This window comes from Bison bison, unplaced genomic scaffold (genome assembly GCF_000754665.1).
Source record: "Bison bison bison isolate TAMUID 2011002044 unplaced genomic scaffold, Bison_UMD1.0 scf7180017864171, whole genome shotgun sequence".
NCBI classification, from domain to species: domain Eukaryota; kingdom Metazoa; phylum Chordata; class Mammalia; order Artiodactyla; family Bovidae; genus Bison; species Bison bison.
In genome coordinates this window covers 4,027,664-4,048,106 of record NW_011494743.1, presented here as the reverse complement: position 1 = coordinate 4,048,106, position 20,443 = coordinate 4,027,664, and the positions used below count along the sequence as shown (strand labels likewise).

Genomic DNA, 20,443 nt, shown 5'->3' with positions numbered 1-20,443 from the left:
GAATCTGATAAAAGCTATGGGCCTTTCTCCTCAGGAAAATGTACACACATAAAGATTCACTTCTTTCTTAAAGTATTTGAAGAATATCTGAAGAAGGGTTAGATGGATGTGTGTTAGGATGGGGATGATCCCTAGCTGAAGCTGTCCTTGCTCCATCTTTCTCTTGGTGTGTCCCAGACCCTGGGCATCCCAGCCTCCCTTCCTAAGACCCATGAGACAGAAGTGAAGTAAAGATCAGCTTTATTATTGGCAAGAAGGCAGGGAGGTGGTGACAGTGCCAGGCCCTTCTGTGGGTGATGGGGCAGAGGGCTCGACCAGCCAATACTGATCCTCCAAGTTGCCCTCCCAATGAGGTCCAAGGTTCCAGGTGCCTCTGATTTTGAGCAGAAGCAATGGGTGGGCAGGCAGGCAGACTGCTGGGCGTTGGTTACGTGGGCTCTTCAGGGATGCTCTGGAGCTGGCGTTGGGCTGGTGGTGGCAGGGGGTGGCGGGCGAGGCTGGATGTCCCTGGTGCGCATATAGGACAGTAGCTGCTCTGGGATCTCCGCCAGCACATCCTTGGCAAGTCGGGCCATGCTCAGCACCTGGTTCCCCGACCGGTCGACATAGTCTCGGAATGGGACGAACTGTGACAGGCACGATCAGATGTGGGTGGCCAGGAGAGAGAGGACCGGGGAGGGTGGCAGGGCGGAGGCTCCCTCTTTGGCCCCTAACATCTCCAAGCGTCACTTGCTTTCCCACCTTATCTAGAGGAACTTTCCACATTTGCTTTCTCCCCACCCACTTTTTTTTCCACCTTCCATTCACCCTTAAACCACTCTAACCTGGCTTCATGAAGTCTACTGAAACTGCTCTTGCTAACGAAGTCAACAGTACCATGTTCCCCAATCAGTCCAGCAAGCAATGATTGTCACGCATCTTGCTGACTCCCCTTGAGCTTTCCATTACATTTCACTATAATCTTCCTGAACACTTCCCACTCTTGACACATTACATTCTTCTAGATTTTCTCTACCTTTCTGGATGCTTCCCTGCACCAATCCCAATGCTCTAGGTCTGCCTAATCTCTAAAGCTGATGCTTTTTCTTTCTTAATTCTCTTCCTGGGTGATTTCATACACTTTCAACACATTTACAAACTGTTCCCTGGATTAAGACGTACAAACTACTTAATATAGACAAAATAAATAAGCAACAAGGATAAACTGTATAACACGGTATTGTAGCTTTTATCTTGTAACAACTTTAAATGGAGTATAAACTAAAAGCACTGAATCACTATTCTGCATACGTGAAATTAACACAGTATTGTAAATCGACTGTATTTCATTTAAAAAAAAAACAACCCTGTTCCCTGATAACTCCTACATTTATACATCCATCCCTACCTTCTTTTCTTTAAGGCCCAGAGTCACAACTTGGTTGCCCATATCACATCCCCTTTCGTTCCTCTTAGATAACTCAAGTCTAGTGTGTTGACAGCTGAATTCTAGGCTTTTCTGCCAAATCTGCCCCTCCTCCAGCCTTTCCTTTCCCAGCAAGTGAGACTATCACTCACCCAGGGGCTCAGTCTATGAAACTAAGAATCATTCTTGAAGCCCCCCTGACTCCCTATCACCATTTAATCAAATATTCAATTCTCATACATTTTTTCTTAAATTGTCTTTTGAACCTGTTTCTCCTCTCCCTCCTCACTGCTCCTGTTCCCATCCAAATCCCTGGACTACTTCGAAGGCTTCCTCACTAACAGATCTCCCTGCCTTCTCCCTTGTCCTGCTGCAGTCCGCACTCCTGCAGCCTCTCTGCATGTCTCAAAATGCAAGACTGACCATCTCACTTCTCTATCTAAAATCCTTCAAGAGGTTTCTAATTATCTTAGAACAAAGCCCCAAACTTCACCATGACTGGCAGGGCCTTGCCTTCCTCTTCCACTCACTGCTGTGATCCTGCCACCCGGGCCTCTTGCCTTCTCCATGATTGGGCCAGTTATTTTGAACCTAAGGGCCTTCCCACCTGCTGCTTCTCTGCCTGTTATGCTTATGCCTTGTTTTAGATTTCAGTTCCAATGTAATTTCCTCGTAGTAGCCTTCCCTGATGGAGAAAGCAATGGCACCCCACTCCAGGACTGTCGCCTGGAAAATCCCATGGATGGAGGAGCCTGGTGGGCTGCAGTCCATGGGGTCGCTAAGAGTCGGGCACGACTGAGTGACTTCACTTTCACTTTTCACTTTCATGCACTGGAGAAGGAAATGGCAACCCACTCCAGTGTTCTTGGCTGGAGAATCCCAGGGATGGGGGAACCTGGTGGGCTGCCATCTATGGGGTTGCACAGAGTCGGACACGACTCAAGCGACTTAGCAGCAGCAGCAGCAGCCTTCCCTGACAATCCTGCCTAATCAGATCCCAGTTACAGACTCTCACTGTGGCGTTTGCTGTCCCTCTGGAGCACTTAGCACAATCTAATGAACTGTGCCATTATTATTGGCTGCCTCCACTAGAGGGCAGGTGCCTTGGGGATCTCTCACACTATGAATCCACCATGGTGGCAGCAACCTGCCTGTTTCTCAAAAAGAATTTGTTGAATGAATGTAGGAAGGCCGAAAGAGTGAAGGGAAGAAAGGTAAATGATTAAGAAGGCAGTAAAGGGACTTCCCTGGTGGTCCAGTGGTTAAGAATCCACCTGCCAATGCAGGGGACACAGGTTCAATCCCTGGTCCAGGAAGATCCCAATGCCTTGAGGCACCTAAGACCTTGCGTCACAACTACTGAGCCCACGGTCTAGAGGCCACGGGTCACAGAGCCCAACCTCTGCAACAAGAGAAGCTCACACACATCAACTAGAGAGTAGCCTCCACTCCCATAAATTTGATAAAGCCCCGCATGCAGCAATGAAGACCCAGCAGAGCCAATAAATAAATAAAAATTGGGAAAAAAAAAAAAAAAAAAGGAAGGCAGTAAAGGGGAATGGCTGCTAACTTAACCCCTCCTTCCCACCATGCCTTTGACACCATGACTTCCTTTTGACCTCATGACAGCAGGTCTACCTGAACGATGTCGCGCTCGGCATAGCGTCCCCGAGAGGACACACGCACATCATCACCGTCCAGCTCTTCCATAGCTGCAGAAAAGACACCCCTCAGCTGATTGACCTTTCCCACAACAACCCATGCTGCCCTCTGCCTCTTCGCTCCCCTCTGGAGTCATCAAGAGACCACCTAATGGTTGTATCAAAGTCCTACAAATATTAGGCATTGTAATGGAGTTATTATTATTATTCCCTCCCATGCATTCCATCATCCTAGGAACCCCAGGAGGGAAGTATTTGTATCAACAACCTCGGTTATAATGAGGAAATGGTTCAGAGAAGGTCTGACTTGGCCAAGGTCTGACACAGGCATCCATCCTATCTTCTCTATGAGACAGGCCTGGGTTCCCAGATCCTCCTTTGTTTTCCCTAGTTCTTGGTCTCACTCATCAAAACCCCTCATCTTACTCACCTTCAAACATGGCTGGTCCCACACCGACAATAATGATAGACATGGGCAGTGATGAGGCCTGTGAGGGGAAAGAGGGGAAATTGTTGGGGTGAGCAGCCATAACAAGGGAAGTGACTGTTGGGGGACAATTCTCTCTGTGTATAATATTTTGGCACATCTTACAAGCAGAGGCACTGATTTCTCTTTGTGCCGGACTATCTTTTTAAGTATGTCTGCATATGTAACAGCCTTGAAAGATACAGGGTCTTCCTATACAGCAAAGGGCAGGTTTGTTTACTGTCTAGTATAATAAAATGTCTCATGCTGGAACGAAGGGCAGGCATGCTTATTGCCCATGATAAAAGGCTCAGGTTTTCTACACTCAGGGTGTATGTTCTATAATACAACCCACTGGTAATCTGGCCCTTGGCACATTATCTTCTGGGAAGTGGACTTAGTGAATCAGAGCCAATGCTGATAGTTGAGCTGTTGCTACTGCTGGGATAGTGGCATGTGGAATCTCAATTCCTCGACCAGGGATTGAACTCATGCCCCCTTCAGTGGAAGTGTTGAGTCTTAACCACTGGACTACCAGGGAAGTCCCACACACCTTTGCTTTTGATCCAGAAGTCTTGTGTCCACTGCGAGCATCCATGAAATTGGCAGCCTGACTTGTTAGCTTGCACGTAGGGCAAAATCTCAACCCCTGGACAGTTATTAACAGTGACCTCTTCCTGCCAAACCCTCCTCAGACTTACACTGACAATGGCCTCCTTTGTCTGTGTCATGTCAGAGATGACCCCATCAGTGATGATGAGCAGAACGTAGTACTGAGAACCATCAGAGATCTTGGCTGCAGCCCTGGGGGAGAGGCTAAAATCAGAATTCAGCTGAAAGCCCAGAGAGTCCAAAGGAATGTCTATCCCTAAAACTTCCCCAGCTGGCCCTGTAAGCAGAGGACAAGCACTGGGGCTTCGGAAGCTCATGCTCCTTCCCCAGAGCTGGCTGCCTGCCCCTCCTACCATCCCTCCAGTGACACTCACAGAGCATTTACTATGGTAGCTACTGTGTTAGGCATCGTGAGAAAGAAACAGTCCCCCCAGTCCTCTTGAGAGTGGACACTGAACCAAGAATCACAGAAATAGCTATAGAATAGCATTTGTGAGGAGAGTTGGGAGAGAAAAAGCTACTGCTATGAGAGCGTCCTGTAAGGGATCTTGACATGGCCCAGGTCAATAAAGACTTCTTTAAGGAAACAATGTTGGAGGATGAAGGAGAAGAGGAGGGAGAGGAGGCTAAGTGAAGGGGAGGGGAGGTCATTCCAGACAGAAGAAACAGCATGGACAAAGTCCCTGTGATGAGACTGGAGGAAGTCTACCCTGTCTGGGGCGCAGAAAGTGAGGGGAGCAGCAGGGACCATGTGATTGAAATGGGGTGGGGCCCAGATCACCCAGGACTCTGTTGGCCCTGGAATGATCTTGGTGTTTATACAAGACCAAAGACTGAAGGCCTTCTTTCTCCCCTCTCTCACCCATTTCTCCTCCTCCCTTCTCCCTCTGCTCATCACATCCCATTGCCTAGGCTTCTGGGTCCTCACCCAGTCTTAACAGCTGCTCCCAGAGTCTTTTTCCTTCTCTCACTTTGACTCCCAAGATTTTTTGATCTGAAATGAGTTCAGAAGTCATTGAGTCCAGTCCCCTTATTTTATACATAAGAGAAACAAGAGCTCAGACAGCACAAAGGCCGTGGCAGACTTGGCCTCTTGACTTCTAGTCTCAAACCCTGTGAGGATTGGAAAGGATGGAGCTGTACTATCCAGTAAGGCAGTCCCCAGGTCCTATGGAAATTTATATAAATTAAATAAAATTACCTCAGTTCCTTGTTCACCCTAGCGACACTCCAGGTGTTCACTATCTGTATGTGGCTGGGAGCTACCATACAGGACATCACAAGATACAGAACATCTCCATCACTGCAGAGAGTTCTATCAGACAATGCTGATATATAAGCTTGATATAAAAAACCCAGAGGAAAGCACAGTGAGAGTGGAGAATTCAAACAGCTACAGCTGATTTTGCCCAGAGCCCAGGGTGGGAGTGGGCCATGATCCTCCCTAGCAGCCTTTGCTCTTTTCCTGAATTCTGGCTGCAGCCTCTTCATAGGCTTGGGCTGCCACCGTTTCCTGTCACTCACTCATTCTGCAAATAATCACTGCACACCTGCTGTGGGTCAGGCACCAAGTTTGGTGCTGAGCCTGCAGCAGAGAATCAGATGTTGTCCTGGGAGGAGATGGATGCTTACAGCACGACGATGCAGTGAGGCGAGGGCTTTGAGGACATGACATCTAACCTAAGACCTGAAAAGTGAGTAGGAGTTAGCCAGGAGGAGGTGGAGGTAGAGGTGGGGTGGGGGGAGGACGGGAGGGTAAAGGAAAGATGTTCCAGAGAGAAGGAGTGGCATGTGCAAACCAAGAGAGAGCGTGTTCTAGGAGATGCAGGTAGGTCTACAGAAGAGAGAGGAGGTCAGAGCAATGTGGTAAGGGCCCCCTCACAAAGGGATTTGTGAGCAGGAACATTGAGGGGTGTGGAAGGGTTTGGGGACTTGGGAGGCACATCCGTGGCTCCCTGCAGAAGCCTGGCACTCCCAAGGCCATTTAGACCTGGAGCTGGGTCGTGGGCTGGGGAAAGCCACTGTGCCCCACTTGGCTTTGGGGTGGCAGGCAATGAAGAGGCATCTGTGGTCATCAAAATCATGGCTGCACACTTGACATACGTGATCTGATTGAATCCTCACTACCATTCTATAAGGTGGGCACATTTGTTATTCCAAAGTGAAGTTTACAGGCATGAGGAATAACATTCCAAAGGGGTGGTGAAGCTGGGGCCCCAGTCCACACTTGACCGACTAAGCCTAAAACCTGAGCTCTTGGTGCCTCTAGGCTTCATTCCCGCCTGCTCTTTGGCTACTCCTCTGTGCACGCTGCACATTCTGATCTAGGTGTACTGTTCACTGTCTCCCAAGCTTGCCCCTTCATGCCTCTGTGCTCTTCACATGCAGTTCCTGCCGCCAGGCCTGTTCTGCACATCTTCCTCTGATAAAGTCCAGTTCGCCCTCTGCACCCAGCCAAGAAGTCAGGTCCCTCCACAACTAGGCTGCCTCCGGTCTCTTGGATGCCACCCACCAAGATGGGTTGTCCGCCCTTCCTGGGTCCTTACACCCATGAGTGTACCAACATGTATGCCAAGGGGAACTCAAGGTCACAGGATACCTGAAGCACCCATTACACTATATGGTCTGGTGGATAAAGCTAGATGACTCTAAGTATACTTAAAACACACCTCCCCACGCCTTAAATTATAGCAAATATGGACACAATGTCAGAAGCATGTAAAATGTGCATGAATTGTTAAGATAAAATATGGGGATTTCAAAGACATTTTCAGGTTGGCTGCTTTCAACCAGGCCCCCAGTGTCCCCTAGGGGAAGCAGTTGTTTGCCTTTGCCAACAGGCGACTTGCTGGAAAAGTTTGGGAAGCTCTGGCCTGTAGAAGGTAATGATTTATTTATATTTCTGTCTCCTGCGCCAAGGCGGGAGATCTCAAGGGCAGAAACTAGATCTGATTCATCTGAATCTCCAGTGCCCCAGCAGATATCTGAGCACACGCAGATGCCCTTTGAATAGTAATAATGATAATAATAGTAACAGTAATAGCTTGCACCTATAGCACTTACCATGTGGCAGGCACTGTTCTATGTGCTTGATGAATATTAAGTTAGTCCTCACAACAGCCCCATGATGTAGCTACTATTATCCTCATTTACAGTTGAGGAAACAGACACAGAGAGGTTAGGAGTCTTGCCCAAAGTGACACAGCTAGTAAGCAGTAGAGTGGGTGTATTAACTTAGTCTAGCTCTACAGCCCACATTCATGCTACATTTTGCGTTATGGAATGTTCATTCAATCAGTAAATGAATGAGTGAATCAGCGAATTTGCCCAAGATAATATTTAAGTCTGTTTAATAACAATAACAAAAGAAAATGTGCTCAGGTTCCATTATTAAGTGAAAAGATCAGTAGTGAAATGTTACATCAAATTTGACTGCCATTATGGCTACATAAGGAAAAGACTATCATTAACTATATATATATTATATATATGTGTGTGTATATATCTTCACATTCTCATGGGCCATTTTCTGGGTCATTTCTTATTTAATTTCTCCATCCTTAAAATTTCAACAGCAATGTTACATTACTTTTGTAATTAAAGAAACTATTATCTCATGATGAATTAGAAGATAAACTAATCTTTATTAGAGGAAAATGGAGTCTCTGGATATATATATCTCCCTGAAATTCTTCCACTTTTATTATTTTTTTGTTTGTTTGTTTCATCTTTTTACTTTCAAGTTTCCTGAGGTATTTTGTTTTACATGGATCTCTTCTATTTAGCATATAGTATGTATGTGAATGGAGAAGGCAATGGCACTCCACTCCAGTACTCTTGCCTGGAAAATCCCATGGACGGAGGAGCCTGGTAGGCTGCAGTCCATGGGGTCGCAAAGAGTCGGACACGACTGCTCGACTTCACTTTCACTTTTCCACTTTCATGCATTGGAGAAGGAAATGGCAACCCACTCCAGTGTTCTTGCCTGGAGAATCCCAGGGATGGGGGAGCCTGGTGGGCTGCCGTCTATGGGGCTGCACAGAGTCGGACACGACTGAAGTGACTTAGCAGCAGCAGCAGCAGCAGCAGCATGTATGTGAAAGTCACTCAGTTGTGGCCAACTCTTTGCAACCCCATGGACTCTATAGTCCATAGGATTCTCCAGGCCAGAATACTGGAGTGGGTAGCCTGTCCCTTTCCAGGGGATCTTCCAAACCCAGGGATCGAACCCAGGTCTCCCACATTGCGGGCAGATTCTTTACCAGCTGAGCCACAAGGGAAGTCCAGGAATACTGGAGTGGGTAGCCTATCCCTTCTCCAGGGGATCTTCCTGACCCAAGAATTGGAGCAAGGTCTCGGGTGGATTCTTTACCAACTGAGCTATCGGGGAAGCCCTTAGCATATAGTAGAATTATTATTTTTTATCCAATCAGAGAAACTTTTTCTTTTATTAGGTGAATTTATCCAACTTAAGTTCATTGACATACGTTTGGTTTTAGTTCAATCATTTTATTTTATTTGCATTAAAAATCAGAAAACTTAAATGCTGGTGCTGGTCATACTTTTTGTTTAGACTCTCTCATTCTTGAAATATAGTTTGTTTAAAGCATGCATACAAATTTATGTATTGAAATATAGTTTAAAAAAATCCAAAAAAAAATCATTTGATATGTAAGTTGGATTTTCTTTGCTTTGTGTTTTTATTCTGAAAATTTGGAGTTACTCTTCTGTTTTTAGAAGTTATTCTTCCATCGTTAATCTACAATTTGAGCTCATTTTAATCTACCATGATTTAATCTACCATGAGCACTGACTATGGGCCAGACACTGTGCTAAGTATTATTATATTGTTACCTAGTTTTAAATCCCCAATAACCCTATAAAAAGAAGATGCTCTTATTATCCATTATTATACCCATTTACATGGATGAAATGGAGGCTTAGAAAGAAGTTAAGTTGCTTCAGGTCAGATGAGGTTAGTGAGTGGTGGACCCGGGGTCACTCCCAGGTTTGATGCCAAAGCTTGTGCCTTATCCACTGTTGTATAGGTCCTCTCTTCCCCAAACTTGAGGCCTGGTTTGTTGTTCCCAGGAAGTGGGGTTGAGGCAGTTCACTGACACTCTTTCTACTTTAGAATAAGGCCTGATGTAACCTCTTTATACCAGAGCTTGGCCAACATTGAAACTTTCACCCTCTCCCCAAAGCCTAAATTCACTGTCCTTGGGAAGTCAATTCCCTGTCTGCTGCTACTGCTAAGTCGCTTCAGTTGTGTCCAACTCTGTGCGACCCCATAGACAGCAGCCCACCAGGCTCCCCCCTCCCTGGGATTCTCCAGCCAAGAACACTGGAGTGGGTTGCCATTGCCTTCTCCAATGCATGAAAGTGAAAAGTGAAAGTGAAGTCGCTCAGTTGTGTCTGACTCTCAGCGACCCCATGGACTGCAGCCCACCAGGCTCCTCTGTCCTGGATTTTCCAGGCAAGAGTACTGGAGTGGAGTGCCATCGCCTTCTCCGCAATCCCCTGTCTGGTCCCCTTAATTTCCCCCAGGTCCATCCAGTTTGCTTACCTGGCCACCTGGTTGATGACAGGGGCGAAGTAGGTGGGCCCGTAGAGCTGCACTGTGCGCAGGCTCTGGAAGTAGCTCTCCAACACACCCTCAATGCCCGCGCAGTTGGGGTCCTCATCATTGTTGTTCTGTCAGGGAAGATACCCTGCTGGACTGCTCACTCTTGCGTTTCTCCACTGCTTTTTCATACGCCCCTCCAGACTCCAGCCCAGCTCCCCTCCTTGCTCTGCCACCCTCCCCTAGATCCTTCTCTTCTGCATGTCCTTGACCCTTAGAAGAAAACCTAAGTAGAAGAATTTTGTCAACTTGGGTGGGCCAGATTCCAGAGTGTGGAGTCTAGGATCTGGCCCATACTGTACCAGGGGGAACTGGTGGGAGATCCGTCCCTCTGGAGGGAGCTTGGCGCCAAAGCCATAAGCTGGGAAGAGCTTGTCACTGTCATAGTCCTGGATGATTTCTCCCACTGCCTTGAGGGCCATGGCATAGGCGCTGAGCTGATAAGGACTCATGTAGTGCAGGGAGGTGGGCTGCAGGGGATTCCCTGTAGGGAAACAGGAGCCCCACCCCATGGTCATACTGATGATCCATCTATTCGCCTACCTGTCTTTGTTGCATCTATGTGCTGCCTATCCATTCATCCACTCTTAACCCATGCTGTTGGTGTTTTGTCTCTAAGTCGTGTCTGACTCTTTCATGACCCTGTGGACTGTAGCCCGCCAGGCTCCTCTGTCCATGGAATTCTCCAGGCAAGAATACTGGAGTGGGTTGCCATTCTCTTCTCCAGGGGATCTTCCCAACCCAGGGATCGAACCCATGTCACCTGTATTGGCAGGCAGATTCTTTACCACCGAGCCCCCAGAGAAGCCTCTTTACCCATGTACTCCTTATTATTTTACTCAGTCATCCAAATGTTCATTTTCAAACTATCCATGTACCAACCCTTATATCTATCCACCAGTTCATCCACCTGCTCATACATCTATTCACCCTTCCACTGGCCGTAAATCCATCTGTCTCTTCATCTCTATCCATCTGCTTCTCCATCCTCTTATCCAGCTAGCCACCCACCTGTGCATCCAGCCAGCCAGCCTGCCATCTATCTACTTGCTCACCTGCCATTTCTCTTTCTTTCCCATCTGTCCATATAACCATATTCTTTTGTCCATCTACTCATTCATTCATCCTTCTCTATCCATCCCATTCATTCACCTGTCTGTCTGTACTCATATGGATCCATCCACCTGTCCACTCATCTATTTCACCAATTTAAACACTTGTCCAGCTGTCCAGCTACATTCCAGTTCATGCATCCACCTCTTCAGCCTATTGTACTCACTCAGACCCATTTGCCTACTCTATTCATCTAGCTACCCACACAGTTATCCACCCATTTATGTATTCATCTGTTAGTATACTTCTCTTCCCTCCCATCCATTCATTTACTCATCCACTTCTCAAGCTATCTAGAGCTATTTATCCTTTCGATTTTCTTTGATCCATTTACCCACTTAAACCTTTCGGTACTCTCTCCCACCATTACCCCCACAACACTCCTGCCCCAGTATTAGCCTGACTGGGCCTTGCCTCAAGCCTGGGCTTCCTGGATAGGTTAACTCTTATTCCCAGGTTTTAATTCAGGCCCATCCCTAATGACTTCTTTAGAATCCCTCCACACCCTGTTCCCCATCCATGCCTCACCATTAGAAGCTGTGAAGTCAATGGCTACTGTGAAGTTCAGCTGTGTCCTGTTGGGGAAATAGATGGATTGAGAAATGAGGGACTAATACTTACTAAGGATTTCTCAAACACTTGTACGCAACTGAATCACCTGGGAATTGTGTTAAAAAGTAAATTATGATCTGGATGGTCTTGGTGGAGCCTGAGATTCTACATTTCTAACAAAATCCCAAGTGAGGCAGATGCTGCTGGCCCATAGAACACACTTTGGGGAGTGTGTTCCCACATGCCCCATTCATTCCTAAATGCCTACCTCATCACATAATATGCATAATTTAATTTAACCCTTACTATAGTCCTAAAGTAGTAATTAACATCTCCATTTTACATTAAAATCAGGTTGAGAGAAGAAAAGTACCTTACTGACGTCTGCTTGCATCTACTAAACCAAGGAGAATGTCCCCTACAGTCTGCTTGTCTTTTCCTTCTCTCTTGGCCTCTCCCTCTTGCCTCGCCATATCTTCTGTCTGGGCTCCAGTAAGGCTACGGGAGACCACTGGTCTGTCATCTTCCCAGGGGGGCTGGAAGCTAGGGCTGAAAGGCAGCCCTATGGAGAGAACTACGGTGGACAGCACTCTGCACTTTATAGTCTGCCAAGTGTTTTCAAGTTTGTTTTCATGATCTCATTGGATCCTGACCATTAATGAAGAGTAACACTGAGGCTGAGAACTGGGAGAAACTCATTGCTGGACTTTAGTCTGGAGCTTGGCTGTGACTCACCCTCCCTTGATGTAATCGACAAAAGTGAATTCAGAGTCCACAGAAAAGGAGAGCAGCGTCACCTGTGGGACAGAAGAGGCAGCCCTGCTACTTGGAAAAGGTGGCTGGGCTAGAGAAAGGCAAAGAGGCACTCTACTCCAGCCCCTGACCCATCCTGTCCGATTTCTGAAAGGGCAAAGGGGGAAGCCATCAGAAACATACTTGGATTTCCAAAAGTGTATTAAATCATGAAATAAAACTTAGGGTCCCCCCCCGAAAAAACTGCAAAAGATTAAAAAGATCAAACAAATTTTCTTAGGTGAGAGGAAAAACAAGAAAAAAAAAAAACGAAACAAAAGGAAAACTGAAATGGTGCCACCTTGTATCCAGCATCACTGTGTGCAAGTAGTCTGCACCATAGCTCTCCCACACCCTCACCGCGTGGTCATGCTGGGTGTCCCCATTCTGGGGACAGAGACAGAAGGATCTACAGAGGGCCAGAGCTCTCGGGAGTACTCACGGTTCCCGAGTTGACGTATTTCTTCTTCTTACATTTCTTCCGGGGGTTAAGTACCTAAGTGAAGTAAGGTAGTGGTGACGGTGCGACACAGAGGAAGGGAGCACAGACTGAGCACACCTGGGGTGGAGGCCTGGGAAACCTGGGCGGGCCTGCGCTCTCACCTCATACACTGTGAACTGGTTCTGGGCCTTGCTCAGCTCTCGGTAGCTGGTGGTGAACTCACCAATGAAGTCGTGGCTGCAATGAGGCCAGGGGCAGGTAAGCGACTGCTGCTGGCTTGGAGCCACCCCTGAAACCAGTCTTTTAACCTCACTATCCCCTGCCTCTACTTGGTCTGCCAGGCACTGGGCCTTGGGTCAGAAGAGAGACCAACCTAAGAGGAAAAGAAGGACCTTGAACACAGCTGGTCCCCTTAGTTGTCTCTCTGGCACACTGTCTCTTCCGTTCTTTTCCTCTCTGGCTCCCAAGGCTAGTCTGGGGTTCCTAGTTAGTGTGCTACATATTTCAGGGAACTGTTTGGTTTAATTCTAGGAGAGGGCAGTGCTACCTTCCATCCCGGTCCCAGTCGTACACGTCAATCTTCACCGTTCTGAAATGTTGGAGATAAACATAGGCTAGGTTTGTAGGATAAGTCTGAGACACCCCCACCCATGATAGTCAAGATGATCTTGACTATATACAGATCATCCTTCCATCCATCCATTTGTCCTTCTCTCAACCTTCCTCCCATCTGTCTTATCCATTCATCAGTCCATGAATGTACCCAGCTACCTACTGAACTATCACTATTACTACTGCTGCTGCTATTTGTACTATTACTATTCTTTACTACTGACTTTTAAAAAATATTTTGGCCACGCTGCATGGCTTGTGGGATCTTGTTTCCCTGACCAGGAACTGAACAGCAGGAACCTCAGCAGTGCAAATGCAGAGTCCTAACCACTGTACCACCAGGGAATTCCATTGCTTCCCTGATGGCTCAAAAGGTAAAGACCACATGTAATGCAGGAGATGTGGATTTGATCCCTGGGTCAGGAGGACCCCTTAGAGTAGGAGACAGCAACCCACTCCCGTATTCTTGTCTGAAAAATCCCATGGACAGAGGAGCCTGGTTGGCTATAGACCAGAGGATCGCACAGTCAGACACAACTAAGTACACACACGTATTCCAGGCGTTGTTCTCAGCACTTTCACCGACTAATTTAACAAGCACTCTATAAAGCAAGTATTAATACTATTATTACTTTTGAATAAGGAAACTGAGGCCCCAAAACCAGTAACTTGACTAAGGACCATAGCAAGTAAATTGCTGAGCTGAAATTTAAACTCTGACATCCTGGTTCCAAAGACCATGTTCTTAACAGCTATGCCTAAGTCATCTCATATGGCCACTGATCTATGTGGCAGCTCATTCAACCATCCATCTAGTCACCCTTTTACCCATATAAATTTACCAATCAATTACTTATTAAACTCTATCACCCATATAACTATACATCCAGCCCTTCAATGACTCACCAATACATACAAGCATCCATCTGTATCTCCACGCATCTATCCAACCAAACACGCAGCCATCTGGTATTTGTCCATCTAATCATCCATTCGTCTACATAACCATCTACTTATGGGCCCACTCACCTACCTTCACGCTGCCCACTTGTGAATTCATATGGTCAGCCCGTCCATCTACGACACACTCACCATCCATTCCCTCTACCACCCATTCATCTGTCTGTCTATTAATGTACTGTCATTCCACCTGTTTATCCTCCTGCTTTTTCAGTCACCCCTCTGCCTCTCCAACCAACCACCAATCTCTCATATACCCATCCTGCCTCTCAAGCATTTAGCCATCCATCCATTAATCTGCCCATCATCTACCTATCCACTAATCCACCCAGCAGTCCACTCACTCACTCATCTGCTATCCATTCATCCATCCCACCCACCAGTCCTCTTGTACACCCATCCACATACCCATCTATTCATTCACCAGTTTATCCATTCGTCTGATTGTCTATCCATGTATCTGCTCATTCACTTATTCACTTGCCCTTTCATCCATTCATCCATCCACCCATCCATCCGTCCATCTACCTATTCATCCATGTGGCTATTCATATGCCTTCCCATGCACCCATATCCACGTCCAAAACTGCCTCACTGAGCAGGATCCTCCAATGCTATTATGGCACTTCAACCTTCATTCTTTGCCCCAAGAACCCCTCTCTCACACCCTTGTCCCCTTACTCCTTGGCTTATACTGATGCAGACCTGTCATAGTCTCCATTGCACAAAGCCCGCACAGGGATGCTGAAGGGCTGCCATACAGGATTCAGTGTGTTTTTCACAACCTCTGTCTTGTGGCAGATGGTGAACCTGGAGAGGACAAGAGGACTGGATCCTGCCTTTGGGGTAGGACTGAGCCCAGAGACAGGGCCTCATATGCTTGGTTTAAGCACATATTGGGTGCTGCCTTAAGTGAATTCTGGGCTCAGGTCCTGATGGAGTCTAAGATGTCCCAGCCTAAGAGCCCTAATGGGCCCACAGCAATAGTGGGAGAGTGACTCACGTGCCATCCTCATTGCTCCTGTAGAACACGAGGAAGGGGTCTGATTTCCCAAAGAAGTCCTTCTTGTCCAGCTTGTTTGCACACAGCTGCATGGTGGCAATGTCCTGTGGATGACATTGGACTATTGACACTCAAATTGCCCCCAGACTCAGCCCACTAAAGGGAGTTTGAGGAGAGAAGAGAGCCTCCTGGGTCTAGCATGTGGCCCTTAATTACCCGACAATTGCTAAGCTCCTCTGCAGTCAGCAATATGGTTCCACACTTCTTGCCTGGTACACCCCTGGAAGCAGAAAAAGCCTCTTTGTGAGGGGGGAGAGTAGGAAACAACGATTGGGGTGGCCAATCTGGGATTGGGTAGGCCAGGGGATTCAATTTGTCATTTACTAACTGTCCCGAGTGTTTCCATCCCTGGTGGGGTAGGACCTGACTTGGACTGGGGAGGGTCTCTGGTCTGGAAGGAAGGGGTTAATTTAGCCTGTGTGGACATCTCATAATGGTAGCATGGGAAAGACAGGATTTACAGTTCTGGGCAAGTTGTTTTCCCTTACCTTGGGCCCTTGGTTTTCTCTTTATGTAATGGGAATCTTGTCTACCTCTTAGGGTTGTGAAAAGATGAGAATGAATGCATGGAATAAAAAGCAGTTGGTAAGCTTGGTAGATATGAAGGTGGTTCTGTTTCTCAAAGCAGACTCTGCTATATGCCAGGCATTGTTCTAGGTACAATTTGGCCAGTTGGCATCTTCCAGCTCTGCTAGACCCTGCCTTCAGGGAGTTTCCAGGGGCAGCTGGGATGTCAAGGCCATAGGCAAGTACAGCGTGATGTGATGCAACAGTCCTGAATGAGGGACAGCAATTTCTACCCACATCTGGGGCAGAAGGACTGGTTTGTTAGGTCAAAGATGCTGTGCTTTCAGAAGATTGTGAAGAGTGAGATCTAAAAGACCAGGGCAGCCTTATCCTCTTCTGATCCAAGAAGAGACACTTGCATATGCCTGGACATCCATCCCCAACTTGCTTTGGGTCTCCAAGCAGTCAGAGGCCTTGTGGATATGGGCCTGCCAACCCTAAACTCTGGAAGAGCCAAAGTGTGACAGAGAGGAAGCTAAGTTGGGAGTATTCTCAGTTCAAGTTTTGATTCCAACTTGCCCATGTGATTTTTGTCATCTTTAATATGAGAACTTGAACCATTTCATTGGCTCTTTTGATCTCTGACTCTCTGTGCTTTAAAAAGATAGTGTGTAATGAGTGCAGGGACTCTCCACCTGCACACCCAGAAGCGAGTCACTGATGCTACTGCCTTCTCACTGTTCTTTCTCTCCTTAATTTTCTCCCCCATCTCCTCACCCAGTGTGAATTCCAGTCACTCTGGACTATAATAATCGTTCCCTTCCATCCTACTCCTTTCCCCTAGCCCTTCTCTCACTTCTGTCTACTTATTTGGCAGAACCACAGCCTGAGTTAAATCCTATTCTCTGCCTAACCCATACCACACCTGTGCAACTGGATACGGCCAGAGGAAAACCCACACTCGTGCTAACTGGTTTCATTTTAGATGTGTGACCACAAACCTCAAGGTCCTTAATCATACTGTGCGAATGCACAGTATGATTAAGTGAGTCCCTTCACTCTCCAGTGCTGTGAGATGGCACTTGCACTCCTCCTCCTCTCTCCTCAGCCCAAAAAGCCTCCTCCTCCGTCCTCACTCTCAGCCAATGACCTTGTTTCCTACTTCACTGACAAAGCTGAAGCAACCAGAAGACACTGTCCACAGACCCGCCACACACCTACCCTGCCTCCAGTATCTTCTCCCACACGAGGCCTTCCTACCGTTGCTATAAATGACTACCATGTGCCTATTTATCCCTCCCCTGTGTGCTACATTCCACACCCTCCCTCTTGCCTGTACAGAGACATCACTCCAGCAACTGCCCCCCCTTTTTTTGATCATGCCATGAGGCATGTGGGATCGTAGTTCCCCGATCAGGGATCGAACCCACACCCTCTGCACTGGAAACATAGAGTCTTAACCACTGGACCACCAGAGAAGTTCTTTCCCTCTTTGTATGATGTCAGATTTTCAGATTCTACTAGATCACTTCCATTAGCATACAAATGTGATATAATTTTTTTCAGGTTAAAATATTACAAACCTCTTCTTGATCTCACTTCCCTCTCCAGCCACCCCTCCTTTTCTCTTCTTCTCTTTGCAGGAAAATTCCTTGAAAGACCCCTAATTCCCATTTCTCTCTTCCATTCTCTTCTAAACCTCCCTAACCAGGCTGTTATCCAAACCTCTTCTTCAAAACTCTGACAAGCAGAGTCACCAGCGACTGACATCCTGCTAAACCCACTATCCAGTTCCCAGTCCTCACCTTTCTTGACTGCAGCAGCATTTGACATGATCAGCCACTCTCTTGTCATTGATGCATGTCTTTTGCTTCCAGGACAGCACCACCTACTCTTGGTTATCCCCCCATTTCATTAATGCTCCTTCTCAGTCTCCCTTCCTAGCTCCAACTCATGGAGTTTTGGTCTTTGGTCTTCTCTCTCTCTCCTCACTCCCTTAGTGATCTCATCTAATCTCATGTCCTGAAAGAGCATATAAGATTTATGTTTCTTATTGCCTATTTGACACATCTACTTGTCTAATAAAAATTTATGAAATTCAGTACGTCATACTGAACTCCTCATTGACTTCCTCCCACAACTTACTCCTCCCTCACCTAAAAAAGAAAATCATCTCTATGGCAACTCCATCTTTCCACTTGTTCAGGCCAAAGGCCTTGGTGTCATCCTTGACTCCTCTTATTCTCTCACGTCCATATTCAGTCTGTCAGGAATCTGCTTCTCCATCTTCAATTTATATCCAGAATCTAACTAATTCTCCCCTCCTTCACTCGTGGCACCATGGATTACTTCTGCTTTTGCCCACCCAAGATGTAGTCTCAACCCAGCAGCATCCTTTGAAAGCAAGTTAGAGCATTTGTCTGCTCAGAACCCTCCACTGAGTCCCAACTCAGAGTAAAAACTAAAGTCCTCACAGTGGCTTCCAGGCCTTAAACGTGAATCCACCAAGCTCACCTCCTCCTTTCTCCCCGCTGCTCACCCAGTTCCACCCACACTGGCCTCTGTGCTGCTCTTTGAACACATCAGACTTCTGCACAGTTTCCTCTCCTGGAACATTCCTCCTCCAGGTATCAGCACAGCTCACTCCCTTACTTTCTTAAGATTATTGCTCCGAAGTTACCTTTCCATGAGGCCTCCTCAACCCTTCTGCAGAAAACTGCAATACCCATCACCCTGCATTTCCGGTCACTCTAATTCTGTTCTACTTTCATTCCACAGCACTTCATGTCTTCTAGCACATTATGTAATTTACTTATTTATTATTTCAGTTTTGTACTATTTCTCTCCCTCTTCTGTTACATAAGTTCCCTGAGGGCAGGAGCCTTTGTTTCGTTCACCACTGCAACCCAAGCCATTTGAACAGTGGCTCACATAGAGTATATGCCCAGTAGTGTTTGTGGAATGGATAAATCCTTGGTACCCAGCCCAGGGTATAGCATACAAAATGTGCTAATAAATATTTAGTGAGTGAATGTAATGTAAATTCCAGAGAACTTGATTTAGTGAGGAAGACTTGGAAATGGACCTTAAAGTCTGAATCAGATTCAGAAAAAGAGTGAGGAGAGAGAGTGAGAGAGAGAGGAGATATGTCAGGGCTGAGAGTGACTTGAGCAAAGCCCTGAAAATTGAATTTTCCCAGGAGGTGATGGGAGCCATTGAAGGCACCTGACCAGTCCCAGCCTCCAACGATACAGAGTCAGCTGCATCTTTAGGAGAATTGGAGGCCCGCCCCTCCCCCATTCCCCTTCGGGTTCAGCTCACGTGAGGGGTCGCTCAACTCGGCTGCCCTGGCCTCCAATCACCTCTCCCAGGGCCAGGAACGCTTGGCCCAGGAAATCCTGCACAGGGATACAGAGTCAGCGAGGACAGGAGCGACTGGTGGTGCAGAGTCCCAGCCCAGCCCTGATGCTGCTGCTGCACTGACCACTGCGACTGGAGGCAGTGGAACCACCCAGCCAGGGCTTTAGAGGAGGGACGGGGTCCCCAGACAAGCCGCCGTTCTTGGTCCTGACATCTGGAGCCCACTGCCTCTACCCTGCCAAGATACCATCCCACCCCTCACCTTTCACACACCACACACACTGACCCCGCCCAGCCCCATTCAGCCTCACCTTCTGAGGGTCCCAGCAGCAGTCGAGAAGGAAGAGTAGCAGTGAGTAAGAGGCACAGGTGGGAAACCGAGGCAGGAACAGGAGAGGAGGGCAGGGAGGGCAGGTTCGGGGCAGAAGAAGGTCGAGTCCGGGTTTGAGGGGTAGGAGGGTTCTAAGGAGGGTCGTTTAACACACAGTGAGCGCCGCCTGTGTGCCCAGCCTGCCAGTGAGGGAATGGTCACTCACCGGTTTGGAGATGTTGGTTTTGGAGTCGACGTTGTACCTGGGAAGAGAGTGGGACCAACATGGGGAGGGGATGGTGGGAGAGAGCCTGGAAAAGGGGTCCGATTTCGAGTCCAGGTTAAAATTGTGGGTGGAGGGTGGGGCAGTCTTGTACCGGAATTCAACCTGGACCTCCTTGGGGCAGGAGTCGGGGTCAGAGGAAGTCAGACGTGGGCAAGGTCAAGTCCGGGGCCAGCTGGGGGCAGGGTCATCTCAGAGGTGGGACTTAGAAAGGGGCGGAGCCAATTAAGGAGAAGGGTTGTCAGCAGGACTAGGCCTGGGGAGTGGCCAACCTAGACTTGGGGCGGTGCTAAGCCTAGAGAGGAGTCCTTCAAAGTGCCACCGAACTGGGCCCGGGGGTGGAGCCAGGTCGGGGGCCCGCTGGGGGGCGGATCCAGGTTGGGGGAGGTCCAAGCCAGGTTTCTGGGCGGGGCTCACACATCGAAGCGCAGGTTTTGCTTTTCCTCAAAGAAGTAGTCGAGGACGAATTTGCGCACGAAGTCTGGGTTCAGTGTGTTGTCGATCACCTCGGTCCGTCCGAACTGAATGGGGAGTGGACAATCAGCATGGGGCCTGCTAAAGGGGGCAGGTGCTTCCCAGGCGCGGCGGTGGACTGGGTGAGGGTTCCAGGACTTACCTCCCGCCACTCCTGGCTGGCCCGGCTCTGCGTGTAAAGCACCACCACTGCAGGCGGGAGCGGGGG

At 47.8% G+C, this 20,443-nt stretch overlaps 1 protein-coding gene across 4 annotated transcripts in view; it reads right to left on the bottom strand.

The window, feature by feature from the left end:
• Positions 1 to 223: 223 nt before the first annotated feature.
• The window catches only part of CPNE9 (copine family member IX), a 21,170-nt gene continuing 950 nt past the window's right edge, over positions 224 to 20,443 (bottom strand). The window contains exons 3-22 of one of the 4 annotated variants that reach the window (XM_010842075.1): positions 20,378 to 20,424; positions 20,179 to 20,282; positions 19,705 to 19,741; positions 19,130 to 19,206; positions 16,732 to 16,768; positions 15,676 to 15,687; positions 15,458 to 15,538; positions 15,242 to 15,345; positions 14,944 to 15,048; positions 13,214 to 13,255; positions 12,828 to 12,903; positions 12,667 to 12,720; positions 12,168 to 12,229; positions 11,409 to 11,455; positions 10,070 to 10,251; positions 9,711 to 9,838; positions 4,234 to 4,336; positions 3,497 to 3,554; positions 3,044 to 3,117; positions 224 to 626 (exon numbers count right to left, since the gene is read on the bottom strand). In XM_010842075.1, the coding sequence (XP_010840377.1) occupies positions 441 to 626; positions 3,044 to 3,117; positions 3,497 to 3,554; positions 4,234 to 4,336; positions 9,711 to 9,838; positions 10,070 to 10,251; positions 11,409 to 11,455; positions 12,168 to 12,229; positions 12,667 to 12,720; positions 12,828 to 12,903; positions 13,214 to 13,255; positions 14,944 to 15,048; positions 15,242 to 15,345; positions 15,458 to 15,538; positions 15,676 to 15,687; positions 16,732 to 16,768; positions 19,130 to 19,206; positions 19,705 to 19,741; positions 20,179 to 20,282; positions 20,378 to 20,424 (1,616 nt within the window). In that variant the 3' untranslated portion in view covers positions 224 to 440. Of the gene's footprint in view, positions 627 to 3,043; positions 3,118 to 3,496; positions 3,555 to 4,233; positions 4,337 to 9,710; positions 9,839 to 10,069; positions 10,252 to 11,408; positions 11,456 to 12,167; positions 12,230 to 12,666; positions 12,721 to 12,827; positions 12,904 to 13,213; positions 13,256 to 14,943; positions 15,049 to 15,241; positions 15,346 to 15,457; positions 15,539 to 15,675; positions 15,688 to 16,731; positions 16,769 to 19,129; positions 19,207 to 19,479; positions 19,483 to 19,704; positions 19,742 to 20,178; positions 20,283 to 20,377; positions 20,425 to 20,443 lie in introns of all 4 variants that reach the window. The other 3 variants (XM_010842077.1, XM_010842078.1, XM_010842076.1) reach the window with 3 other exon arrangements.